The sequence below is a fragment of the Chelon labrosus genome (assembly GCF_963514085.1).
Source record: "Chelon labrosus genome assembly, chromosome: 4".
Lineage (NCBI taxonomy): Eukaryota > Metazoa > Chordata > Actinopteri > Mugiliformes > Mugilidae > Chelon > Chelon labrosus.
Genome location: NC_140340.1, coordinates 21,236,179 through 21,249,078, shown reverse-complemented (window position 1 = coordinate 21,249,078; position 12,900 = coordinate 21,236,179). Strand labels below are relative to the sequence as shown.

General features: G+C 41.2%; 1 protein-coding gene across 3 annotated transcripts in view; it reads left to right on the top strand.

The window, feature by feature from the left end:
* Window positions 1-12,900, top strand: part of tasora (transcription activation suppressor a) — a 35,832-nt gene that overhangs the window by 2,592 nt on the left and 20,340 nt on the right. For all 3 annotated transcript variants that reach the window (XM_084542448.1, XM_084542447.1, XM_084542449.1), the window contains exons 2-18: window positions 355-500; window positions 709-801; window positions 1,530-1,602; window positions 1,732-1,823; window positions 3,504-3,635; window positions 3,903-4,033; window positions 4,996-5,027; window positions 5,120-5,225; window positions 6,435-6,538; window positions 7,357-7,460; window positions 7,651-7,723; window positions 9,045-9,119; window positions 9,388-9,584; window positions 9,669-9,956; window positions 11,404-11,587; window positions 12,047-12,175; window positions 12,355-12,509. In XM_084542448.1, coding sequence (XP_084398574.1) covers window positions 355-500; window positions 709-801; window positions 1,530-1,602; window positions 1,732-1,823; window positions 3,504-3,635; window positions 3,903-4,033; window positions 4,996-5,027; window positions 5,120-5,225; window positions 6,435-6,538; window positions 7,357-7,460; window positions 7,651-7,723; window positions 9,045-9,119; window positions 9,388-9,584; window positions 9,669-9,956; window positions 11,404-11,587; window positions 12,047-12,175; window positions 12,355-12,509 — 2,114 coding nt within the window. The remainder of the gene's footprint in view (window positions 1-354; window positions 501-708; window positions 802-1,529; window positions 1,603-1,731; window positions 1,824-3,503; window positions 3,636-3,902; window positions 4,034-4,995; window positions 5,028-5,119; window positions 5,226-6,434; window positions 6,539-7,356; window positions 7,461-7,650; window positions 7,724-9,044; window positions 9,120-9,387; window positions 9,585-9,668; window positions 9,957-11,403; window positions 11,588-12,046; window positions 12,176-12,354; window positions 12,510-12,900) is intronic.

Below are 12,900 nucleotides of genomic sequence, written 5' to 3'. Positions count from 1 at the left end.
ATTTTATCAGCCGCATTACAGAGTGATGCCAACACAGTAGCACACAAGTATAAATGCTTACACCAGTGTGGGTGCTATGTAAATCAAGCTTAGCTCAGACTCAGAGCCATGAACCCCACTAATGCTAATGTGGCAGAATGGGAGCAAATCTTTGCAGAAACCAAAAGATTAGGGACGATTAAGACAACAGATTGATACCCAGGGTTAGGTAGGCATTACTCTGCATAGATGTTTAACTCTCATGTATGGCTGCACTGTCTGCAGTCAAGCTTATGTGTTTTGTGCCCACGTGTAAGTGAATTAAAGAACATGCAAAGCATCACTTGTGACATTTCTTTCCTGTCTCTCTTTCAGCTCTGTTCCAGGACATCTCCACGGAGTCCAGGGAGTATGAGGACATGATGACTATCCTGACCTCCAGCTACCTTGACACAAGCTCTACAGGCTGCTTTACCTACACCAAACCAAGGCTTGTCCACAGTGAGCTGCTCGAGAAAGAGGTGAGAAGTGAGCAGTTGGAAAGTCTTGGCCATTTATATATACTCTGGTGCAAGCGTATGTCCCCTTGTCGTTACATTTGGCTGCAGGGTTCATGTTTATGTCTGGATGGAATGAAAATGGTGATGATTTCCTTCTGTTATCAAATGAGAAATATAGCAAACTCCGATACACTGCGAGTAATTGGTTGATTGATTGGATTTGTTTCAGTTCGTGGAGAAGAGGAAGGAGATGAAGGCAGAGGGGAGGACAGAAAAGGAGCTGGAGGAGAGCTACTGTTTCCTGTTAGCCGATTCTCCCAAGGTGAGCTGAATGAATTGTTGGGACAGGATGAGATCTTAGCCCTGTTAAGACCTAGTCATTTTAGTGATCTGATCGCAAGTGACCAGGTTAAAATACAGGTGTGAACACACTCAGGACGCATTGAGGACGCATTTAACAGAGCTGATCTCAGAGCACATGTTGAGGTGGTATGAACTCACATTGACTCCTGGGTCACATTAAAGACCACCTACTCAACAGAGATGATCTGTGGAAGAGGAGTTTAACTCATTCAGAAAAAAAAAACACTCTCCAACTCATGGCGCACTCAACAAATGGCTGTTCATGGTTCTGATGCAGTGATAGGTAGAGATCCATTAGAGACAACAACTATTATAGTTATGTTGGTGTTTCGTTACATGCAGAACGCCAAACTGTGATTGGAACTTGAGATGCATTTATAATGTCAGTTGTGCACAAAGTATTCTGTTACTTGTGATCAGATCACAGAGAACACATCCAAATAACAAAGTCTATGTAGCCTTGGATACAGAGAGACTATACACAGTGCTCTTGCTTTTTTTTTTTTATTTTTGTTTGGCATTTATCTTGTGACATAGACACTTTATACCAGGAGATCCACTTATTTCCTTGATCTGAAAATGTATGCCTCTCAGTAGGATGAAGTGGGAATCACTTGGTATCTGTCAATCAGCCTCATCTGGATTTATGATCTAATGCCTAATTTTTAAATCATTTTTCTGTTGTAGCTTCCCCAGATCTGTGAGAAAGGATTGTTAGTAAGTCAGAGCTGGATAACGGTGCTGGGAAACCCAAGTAAAGGTAGGATGAACATACACTCACACATGCTGTGTTGGATGCTAAAGAAAGAGGTCACAAAGATAAAATCTGATTAAGTTTAGCTGGCTATAAAATTACCTGTGAGGATAATTTTGTTGCAAATGTCTCCAGGTGTGTATCTGTCCAGGTACTCAGACCTGCTGCAGATGAACCTCTTCACCCCTGGAGCCACGGGGGAGATCATCATCTTCAAAGTGATGAAGGTAAATCAGCTTGCTGATGGTCGTTTATTTGAAAAGAAAATTCCATCAATGCCATCGCCACTTCATGTAGGTTCATCCGATGCTCCAAGCCCGCTATCAGCATTGTGAATTTGGTAGTAGTAACCAAAGTGGTGGATGCTGTTTCATGCAATGTTAAACAACTGTATCAGTTGCTCCCATCGGTCGTCGCCTTAAAGTTAGGGCTGGATATCGCTACTGATTTCTCTAATTAATATGATTCAATTTGATTTATTTAGAGATTTCAGTTTTAAAACAATGTTACTTGGTAGTAAAAGAGATTTTCAGAGATTTGTGGTATATCTGTGGAATTTTCAGTTCTTTTATTTGTCTCCGTTTTTGTCCTGCTCTTCTCTGTCGTCATACTTGTTCAGTCAAATGATCTTTCAGGTCTGACAACACTCTCAGAGTTGGAGCTACTGTCATATTTTCATATCTCCCTCACATGTGGATTAATCACGTTGGGCTCTCTGGAGACGAGTCATGTGCAGCCAGTTGTTAGGGAGGAATTTGTGGTGATGCCGATGAAGAAGGAGAAGCACCAGAGTCCTGTATGTCTTATTGCCTGAAGGAGTTTATTTAGGCCCGTATACGAGGAGAACAGAAGCTTCGTCATCACAACATAAGTGCATGAGTCCACCTCAGTTCTAAGGGACAAACAGTGAACTCAGATTCTTATACTAGCAAGCCAGGCCGAGGCAGCAAACGGGAGATGTGTCAATATCCCAATATACAAATTGTCAGATAGTGACGGAGGGCATTATCATCTAACTCTACAGCTATGCCTGTAATGCAAAGTATCCCCCAGAGAGTGAGATGGAAGACGCCAATAAGAGGGACCTTGGTCTTGGTATGTTCCTCAAAGAGAAAATAGGGCAGATAACTGACGCCAGAAGTAATCACACATTTACCACACAAACTATCCATAGGGAAGAGAAATTATTCTCTAACACCAGTCTTGCGTGATTTCTAACACGAGGAAGCAAGAAATGGCAAAAAATAAATAAATAAATAATCCAAGAGCTTTATGAATCAGCATCAAATCTTTGTAATGAAGACTGATTTGAATCGGAAAAACGATTTCTTTAAAATGATGTTGGGCTGATCCAGGAGTATTTTCCTCTTAAAATCTGATCCTTTCTTTAGGTGTTAACTCTTCTGTGTTTTGTCTACTTTGGCCTGCTAGTGTTGCAGTGTGCCTGTCCTTTTACCTGCTCCGTGAACATTTAGCTGCATATGCAAGGGAAAATATTGTTGGTAAAATAAAGGGATTTGATCTCATCTCAAATTGCATCCTTCTGATGAGCAAATACCAGATTACAAAACATTTGGGTCGTCTCAAAGCTAAAACAAAATCAACTGAGACTCTTCATCTAAAAGACTGCATCACCTTTTCAGACAATTTGTACAAAATACAATTTTTGACAGGGCTCAGATCAGTGATTGTTAATATTTACTCCTTTATGGATCATTTTAAGACACAAGTAGCACTCCAGACATTTAGACATATTGTCTAACACATGAGTGGACGGTTCTGTGTAGTGAAAAGTAAATTATTTGGGACACAGTCAGAGACTGACTTTTTTTGGTATTCAGTATGTACTGATAGGAATGATAATAATCTGTTTTTGACATTGGGATCATTTCTGTTTTTGGTTTCAGGGTAAAGTGAAGAGCATCTATGAAAACATGAAGAACCTTCTTGATCCAACGCCTCGCTTTGACAGCCATGTCTCCAAGAATGCCAGCAAAGTCACGTCGGTCAACTCATACCGCGCCTTCGAACTCACGCAGGTAAACGCACAAAAAGAACATGGGGGTTCAGTTTGTCTACTTTCAGGACACTGTGTTGAGTCATTTTTACGCAGAAATGTAAACATTTCTGAGGGGTGCAAGTACTTTTAGATTGTGTCGATAAAAATATGGCTTTGGACAGTCATACAGAAGCCCTGCCACATGTCTGTTCAATGCCTGACCAAAATAACACCTAAGATCCTGTTTTACTGCTTAGGGCTGAAGAGGTTTTCTTCTTTCAAATAATTCAACTGTTGTTTATTCCAGCAATACTTCTACGAGTATGAATTTGACGAGCTGCGACCGCGGCCTCGCCAAGTGTGTCCGTACGCTGTCGTCTCCTTCCAAATTAAAGGAAAAGACTCTCCACTTCCCAGCAAACCCTTAGCACCCATCAGGTACGCAGATCTGGCATGTTAAAAAATCTAACTGTTCATGGTTCTGATCCATTAGATAGATAGGTAGAGGTCTATTAGAGACATCAGCTGTTATAATATTCTACAGGGCAAATGTCAGGTGACACGTTCAGTATTATTTTCAGCTGGTTACTTGTGACCAGTTCAAAGAGAACACATCCAAATAACCAAGTCTGATCAGGGAGTCATCCTGACTAACGCCAAAACAGAAAAATACCAAGTTAGATAAAGGCGTGTGTAAACAACAGAAAACTGCTGTAAATTATGCCACAAAAGAAAGTTTAGAATCTCACGTTGATTTGACCTGCAAGATAAAAACTCAAATCAGTCCAGAAATCTTTGATTACATTATAAACTAATGTGAATTATTTAGGATTTGTTTAAAATGGAGAAAAATGTATTTCAGTATTATCAGATTTGAGCTGATGGAGAAAACCAAATACCTGCATAAATACTAGCTCTGCTGATTTCCTGAATCAATTGGATTTCAGTTTCAAGCCTGTTTTGCTTAGTTATAGATGTTTGCAATACTATTGTTGGCTGGTTTTGAAGATTTGCGGTAATTTCACAATTTTTTCCCTCTAGTTTCACATCTTTCATGTGTCTTTTCTTTTATCCAGCTCGTCTCTGTTGTCATACTTTTTAAATTCAGTCAGCTTCAAGGTCTGACGGTGCTCTCAGAGTTGGAGCTTCTGTCAAGATCTGAATCTCCCTCGCATGTGGACTCATCTCTTCTTTTAACTGTTCTGCTTTTCTTGACTTTGTTTTATGTACCTTTTTTTAAAATTGCAAAATTGTTTTTATTGTTTTTGCGATTAATTGAGATTAGTTTGTTACAGTCGATATTGGATCTTTCAAATGAAGATCGATTTGAATAGAAACATTGATTCGTTTATTTTTTTAAACCCAGCCCTAAAGAATATGTTGTTTGTGTTCTCTGGCAGGATGAACAGTCAGTCAGTGGATGGTAGTAAAGGTGAGTAGAGGGTCATCACAGATTGAACAAAAGACACAACAGGATGTTGATGAACTTTCATCTACCTCTCTCTTTGTGGTGTTTTCGTTCAGAACGTGCTCAGTTCACAGTATGGGCTGGAGATTTGGTGAAAGGTGACCAAGTTCTCTTTCAGATCTCCCTTCGCTCCTTCTCTCCTCCCTTCTTGCCCCGCAGGCTGTGAGTACTAAACCAACTTCTCAGACTGTTCAAGCTAAACTGAAACTCTAAAAATGTGCCTTCATGCTGCAATGTAGTGGTAAAAAATAAAATTACAGTGTTAGCTATTAATATATGCTTTTGTATAAGTCTTTAAACACATTACAGAAATAAATAGATATCTATATGAAACAGTAATCAGCCATAACATTATGACCAGTGAGAGGTGAAGTGAATAACAACACAGCCACCTTTGGTGAGATGTATCTGCCAGCACGTTGAATGTTTTGTTTTCAAAGTTAGAAGGAGGGAAAATGTTCAAGTGGAAGGATTTAAGAGACTTTCACAAGGTCCAGACTCTGATGTCTGGACAACTGGTTAAGAGCATCTGCAGGACTGCAGCTGTTGTGGGGGGTTCCTTGTCTGCAGCAGTCAGTACTGATCAAAAACAGAGGAGCTACTGTAGCTTAAACTGCTGTAAAAGTTGATGCTGGTTCTGATAGAAAGGAGTCAGAACACACAGTGGATCAGTTTGTTTGGGGCTGTGTTGCTGTAGACCAGTCAGGGTGTCCATGCTGACCCCTGTCCACTGATAAAAGCTCCTGCAATGGACACATCAGAACTGGACCATGAGGAGACATGGAAGAAGATGATCTGGTCTGATGGATCATGTTTTCTTTGACATCACCTGGATGGACAGGTGCATCACTTACCTGGGGAGCACGTGGCACCAGGGTGTGAGAAATACCTGCTTTTCGTTGCCATGGGGGTGTGTACATAAATACCAGGACCCAGGTTTCCCAGAAGAACATTAATGATATAGGCTATGTTATTCACCTCACCACCTGGTGATTTTAATGTTGTGGCTGATTGGTGTATAATGAAAGATAGTATAATAGTCATATGGCTTACTGAGTTCACTAAAATTAGGATAATGTTAAATAATGATAGAGTGTAGACCATCAGCATATTCAGTAAACTTTCTGATGTCTAGTCTCTACTGAAATATGATACGACAATACAAGACCTTTTCCTATGTGGTGTCCTGTATCTGTGGGGACCAACAGGTGTTAATCATTAGGTCCCAACCTTTGGCTGCATAATGAGAAAACTTTAGTTACCAGATGGCATACAATTTTACCTTTAGGCATATTTGAAAAATGTATGGTTAAAGGATAATCCGCAGTCAACTCTTAAAGTGATTTTCTCTGTGCGTATCTCACCTTTCAGACCAGAGAAGTTGGAAATAGGTCATCTACTGAGGCTTGAACAGGTCACCAAGCTCCTCCCATCTAGCCTGTTCTCTTACAACCTCTACAACAGCAGCCAAGAAGGTGAGATCAGATTAACCTTTGGAGTTTCATTGCACATCACGCTGCAGAAGTTATAAACAGCCACTATCTTTGGTCACGGTGCTCCGATCAATCGGCCATGATGATGCAAAACCGGAGCAGCAGAATATAGCAGTCCCGGGCCCCCAGAGGAAGCCCCACCAACTGGCTCCTTGCATGCTATGTATGCTGGTTTTTCTACCTATCAGAGCCAGTTGTCCCTCAAAGTCTAGAGTCTACCTCTGAGCACTGTGACCAAGTGGAGATAGAGAGAGACTTTACTGCTCTGCAGCTCTGACTGGAGACGATAAACAGACTGGTTTTAGTTTCTTTTATCAGCTACTAGAATTTATTTTATGGCTTTAGTATGATTAAACTTTTGTCCACAATTTACTTTTTTAATTTATAAAAAAAAATATTTATTTTACTCCAGAGGAAACCAGGGCTGTATAGGTTTTGCTCTTATGTACTATAAATGTATACTCTGTACTACTTTCTATTAACTATCAAGGTTCAGTATACCTGAGGAACTGATGATATTACGTTTGTTTTAACCCTTATTGGATCCACAATGTGTGAATAGAAATCAGGCAGCTTCAGACAGACCCTGTGAACAGTGATCGGCTACAGAAATGTTGATCTGAGCTCCCATAATTTTGAGTTGGTGTTAAATAATATTCTTTAAATGTTAAATTTCTCACACATTGCCAAAATCTCTTCAGGTATGATAAAAAAAAAAAAAGCGTGGCCTTTTACCGTATATTGTATCACTGGTGTATTGTCTAAATATTGGTGATGTCAGTGCATTTTTCTTTGTGTAGTTGTGACAGATGGACATTGCTGCAGTCTTCTAGAGGTGATTGACAGGAATCGGTCTACGACCAGTGTGACAAGACTGCTGCAGGAACTGGAGCAGAAGAGAGTGGTGGGTTTATTTTTAACATTGTAAATCAGTTGCTGAGATACAATACAGGAGGATAAATTACATAGAGGATTAGCAGGATGCCATGTGCAGTGCATATACGTTTTTGAATAGCAGCTGTAAGCTTCATTACCTGCAGACACAACCATGAAGATGGGAAGTGGTGATCCACAGTGGTCTGTTCTTCCTGCAGGTTGTGGTGATTCCACTTACAGAGAGAGGCTTTCTCTTCCTCCTGTCCAGCGTCCAGATGGCCACACCCACCGGTAGGATGTTGTTTTTCTGATGGGTGGTGCTTGTAAATTATGTTCGGGATAATATTTGATGAGACTCGTGGTTATTAAAATATAATCCACGGCAGTGAAGCTTAATAACCCCCATAATAATACCACTTTAACAACAACACTATGCATTAATAAAACAATAAAGGGTTTCTTTGTTTATTCACATTTTGCCATGTACACTTTTAAGCTCAACAAGTTAGGGAAACCATAAGCTAAAGTTTTTGATCTTGGTTTGACAAAATTAACTGTAACATACAATTATTAGAAGAAATTGGAAATTGGAAAATATGTAATTGAAATAAAGAGCAGAAGTTAAATAAAAGAGCAGGAACACAAATGGACAAAATATACAACGATCAGCCACAACATTAAAGCCACTGACAGGAGAAGTCAATAAAATTGACCATTTTATTTTATGTGAAATTTCCCAGTTTGGGATTAATAAAGTATCCATCTATCTAATCTATCTATCTTGTCCAATGCACCTAGACCAGACCAGGCACCCCCATACCGCAGCAATGACACTCTTAATGGCAGCAGCCATCCCCAGCAGGATGCAGCCTGACAAACACACAAAAACAGTTTAGGAACAACTAAAAAAAAAAACATGAAAAACAGCACAAGGTGTTGACTTGGCCTCCAAATTCACTAGATCCCAAACTGATCAAGTAAATGTGGGATGATACACAGAGGCCCCTCCCCTCAACCCATAGGACCCAAAGGCCCCCCACTAACAACATTCTGTTGTCAGACACCACAGGACACTCTCAGAAGGCCACACGGGTCAGCCTTCTCACTGATCCTTGGCCATGACCCTGTCTCTACTTCTTGTCCTTCCTTGGATCAATGTTGATAGCTACTGACTACTGCAGACCGCTAACACCCCACAAGAGCTGTAGGTGCAGCAACTAACCATCACAGTTTGATCCTTGTCAAGGTCTCTTAAATTCTTCCACTTGAACATTTGTCCTGCACCTAAAATCAACTTTGAAGACAAAATGTTCAACCTGCTGCCTGACATATTCCACCCACTGACAGGAGCCATGAGAACCAGATAATCAGTGGTCACAATATTATGGCTGATCATTATTGTGATTGCATATTTCTGTGTAAAACTAGTTTCAGTGAATATAAACACAGATTTTTAGCTTTAAACAATATCACTGTAATAAAAGTAAGCATTTTTTTTCTACAAAGGAAATATTGTTACATGTCAGTGAACTGTCAGTATATTATATTTAGATATAACGGTGCATTAAAGAGGGTTTTACAGCAAACAATAATGATGTTCACGTGCTTTCAGAGAGAGGAGAGAGCTGGAAGAGGAGCCTTCAGGCCTTGTTTGTGTTCCCAGAGACCAGAGATGTTGCTAGATCCAGTGAGTACATTCAGTTTTTTTCAATTTTATTCGTTCAGATATGTCTCAAAGTTCCTCAGTCTGTTTTATTATTGCTTGTTCTAGAATAAATCTGCTCAAATAAAATATAGCAACTGGTTTGCACCTTTCACATTACAAAGAATCATGTGTCCTGCTGTCATTGTGTTGCACGCACAGGGAGGCTAAAATCAGTAAACATGTTGGAACTTTAACCTGGAAATCATCACCATGGTACAAATGTTGGTGTTTTCACTGTTTCTATCTTTAGCACCGCAGCGTGCCTCTTCTTCCCATGACGCCTCAGAGTCACAGATGTCTGGGGCCATAGTGATGCCACAGCTGAACCAGTTTATCCCAGCGTTGCACCACGCCCTGGTCAAAGCCCGCGCCAACCCCCCACCTGAGCTGTCAGCAGGTGTGGAGCGTCAAGCACGAGACTACCTGAGTGGTCTGAAAGACGGCAAGGTCTGAACATCTCTTTGGACAGATCTCCATTGTTTGCTCACAAGACTGCAACACGATCTAAATCTTTCTCTCTTTGCTCTCCAGGTTCGACAGTACCCCATGGGTGAGTATGACTCCAGACTGGAGGAGGGGGAAAACCTGTTTCCTCCCAAACATCGGGTGAACATGGACAGCTACCTACGCTCATACCTGTACAGCCCCGCCCTCTACCTGCTGTCATTGGCCCGTGCCAAGCAGGTGGTGGAGGCTCACTCTGGCCCCGAGCAGCCGCATCATGAGGTGAAGCCCAGGAAGAGTTATGGAAGCCAGAGAGAGGCGATGGGGAAGGAGGCGACAGGCAATGCAAGAGACGGGCATAGCAACACTCAAAAGGTGAAAATGAACATCAGGATGCTATCCAGATTTGGTGGCTTTCCAGATGGTTTGTGTGTCTGTGGTGAAATCTTTAACATTGTTACTGGACAATTGGGTTGGGTTGGAATAAATTGATTTTCCAATTCAAATCGATCTTAAAACAGGCTAGACGAAGCGACTCTCCAGGCTTATGTACACACATGCGCACAAGGACACTCACACACATGCACATTGGCAATTCACCTCCCTACCCCCAATCCCACACCTTCGCAGCTTTACCCATCCAGTGCAACAGGCGGGGTCCGAAGGCCACGCCGTAGTTGGCTGTGGCTACGCTGGAACACCTCCACCCCCCTTTCCCCTCCCCCGGTGCAAGTTGTTTTGACTTCTTATGTTGTAAAGTGTGCTCATATGTGCTTATGTTGCTGAGGTTTTTTCCTGGTCCCACACTGTACTCCCCCCAGAGGAGTGTAGTCTGGGAGCTGCTTTTTTCTCCTCTTCTCTCCTCTTGTTTTTCTCCCCTTTCCTGCCCCCAATTTTCCAAGATGGCTCCGCGGAGGGCAGCCACGGTCTATTCTTTTGGACCAAAGCAAATTCCTTGTATGTGTAAACATGCTTGGCCAATAAAGTCTGATTCTGATTCTGATTCTGAACATCCAATATCGATTCATAAAATCCCCAGATCAAATTGATGCCATTTCACACATCCTCTTGTTGCAGTCTTGCAAAACTTGTTTCACACAACAAATTTCATGAGACCAGGTTAGTCCATATGTGATGGAGATCCAAAACTTGAAAGTAGCTCCAACGCTGAAAGCACTGTCAGACCTGAAAAATGGATTTAAAGAGTATGAAGACGGAGAAGAGTTTCACAAAAACAAAGATACGTTAAAGATACTAGAGTGAAAATATTGTGAGTTTAGTTTAGTAAAAAATCTTTTTCATAACTAAGAAAAATAGTTTCAAGGAAGAGCTACTATAAGCTTCACACACGCTAAGCATTGTGAGAGACGTGGGGGATGGACGACGAGAAGCACTTTTCTTATTGTTTTAAGATGTCGCCCAGTCGTTTTGACAACTGTGTCCATCGGATCATGCCGTTCATTCAGCATGCACCCACACACAGCCCTAGGTGTGAGAACAAATTTCTTGCTTCTCATGTATGTAACAGCCTTTAGCTGGGATGCTAGGAAGCTGGCAAGAGCTACTGTTAGCTAAACTACAAACCATCATACAGAGCTGTTCTCTCCTGAATCATGCTGATCTGTTGGTCTGCACTTGATTTGTCATTCTAGAGTATCATGTTGTGGAAATATTTGTGTATTTGAATGTTCAGATAAAAATGAAAAACTGTGTGCTTTTTGAACTTTGCGGTTTTGTGTACTTGTGGCTCTCTTCTCCTGTACTGATTCTCTAAGCTGATCAGCCAATCAGAGTGAACTGACATGTGTGTTTTGTTGCTCAGATGCAGCAGCTGATAGACCTCGTTTTGACCTGTAAGAGGAATGCAGAAAACGAGGTAAAAAGGGAGGAAGGAGAGGGACCGAAGGTAGCAGGAAGGAAGAGGAAAATGGAACAGGAGACGGCAGAGAGGGCACTTAAATTCCTGAAAGCATCGCAGGAACCCGGAAAGCACAACAAAATCCAAGGTGAGCGTTATCAAACAAACGTGGAAACACCAGCAGCTTTTTGATCTCATTTAGAGATATTTAAGTTTCAAAACATTTTTTCTTAAAATTTAAACTCATGTCATCATTGGTTCCAGGGATTTGTGGTATTTCCACAACATTTTGCTCTAGTTTCACATCTTGCATATGCATATAATATTAGATCTATCAAATGAAGACTGGTTTGAATCGGAAAAAACCCTTCCTGCTAAAGTGTAAACCTCACCAGTAAGTCTTAGACTATCAAGTTCAGTGTTTGGGGCTCCTCTTGTTTTGTTTTTTTTGTTTTTTTTATTCACCTGTCACGCACTTGATTTGCCTCTAATTTATTTTTTTTCAGTTGATCCAAACACACCTTACAAGTTAGTTTTTTTATTGTTGAGCTCATCGTCAACAATTGATCTGTTGTTGTAATGTTTTCTCTCTGGTTTTGGCTCCTAGTTGAGGGAGGCCACATCCCCTCCTCTCCTGTCTCTTTTGCGTCTGTGATCGCTTCGGTGGGTTTGAGGGACGTTGATCTGAGAGAAGACGGATCTGAACTAGCAGCCAAACTGATCAGCCTGCTGACAGGTGACTGAGCACTGAGGCTTTCTGCCAGACAACACACAGTAACTCCTTCCCGTCTGGGAGCAAACACCACATTATTTCAGTTAAACATTAAAACACATTTTAGATCACAGGGTAATTCATAGGACATCGGTTTTGATTGTGTTAAGAGTGTTTTTATTGTTTTCTCTGCACATCTACAGGCCTCAATCTGGCTGCCAGGGGAATAACAAATCAGAGCCTTTCAGACATGCAGGAGGAGCGGCAAAGAGAGTCAGCTCCGTTTGACAGGCTGGCCACGAAGCTGGGACTCCCACCCAACTGTGACATTGACCTGAGGAAGCAGGAGGAGCTGGAGGTAACTAAAAATATTAAATTTAATGGTGTCTTTTTTCCACATAGTCATGATATATATATATATATTAGGGCAGCTGTGGACTAGTGGTTAAAAAAAGGTGATTTTTTTTTTTTTTTTAAGGTCACTGGTTCACATCTCTTCTGCACTGCCTGGCTAAAAAAAAAGTCACCACCTGGATTTAACTAAGCAAATTTAACTAAGCAAATAGGTACAAGCCTCCTATTGGGTAATTACTGCATGGGTGATTATCCTTCAGCTGGCAACAAGTTATGTAACCCCAACTGACGTAATGAGTAGCTTCTCATTTCTTAAACAACCATGTCGAAAAGACACATCCTGTGGTCGTGGAAAAGATCTTGGTCTGTTTGAGAAGGGTCGATTCATTGGCAGA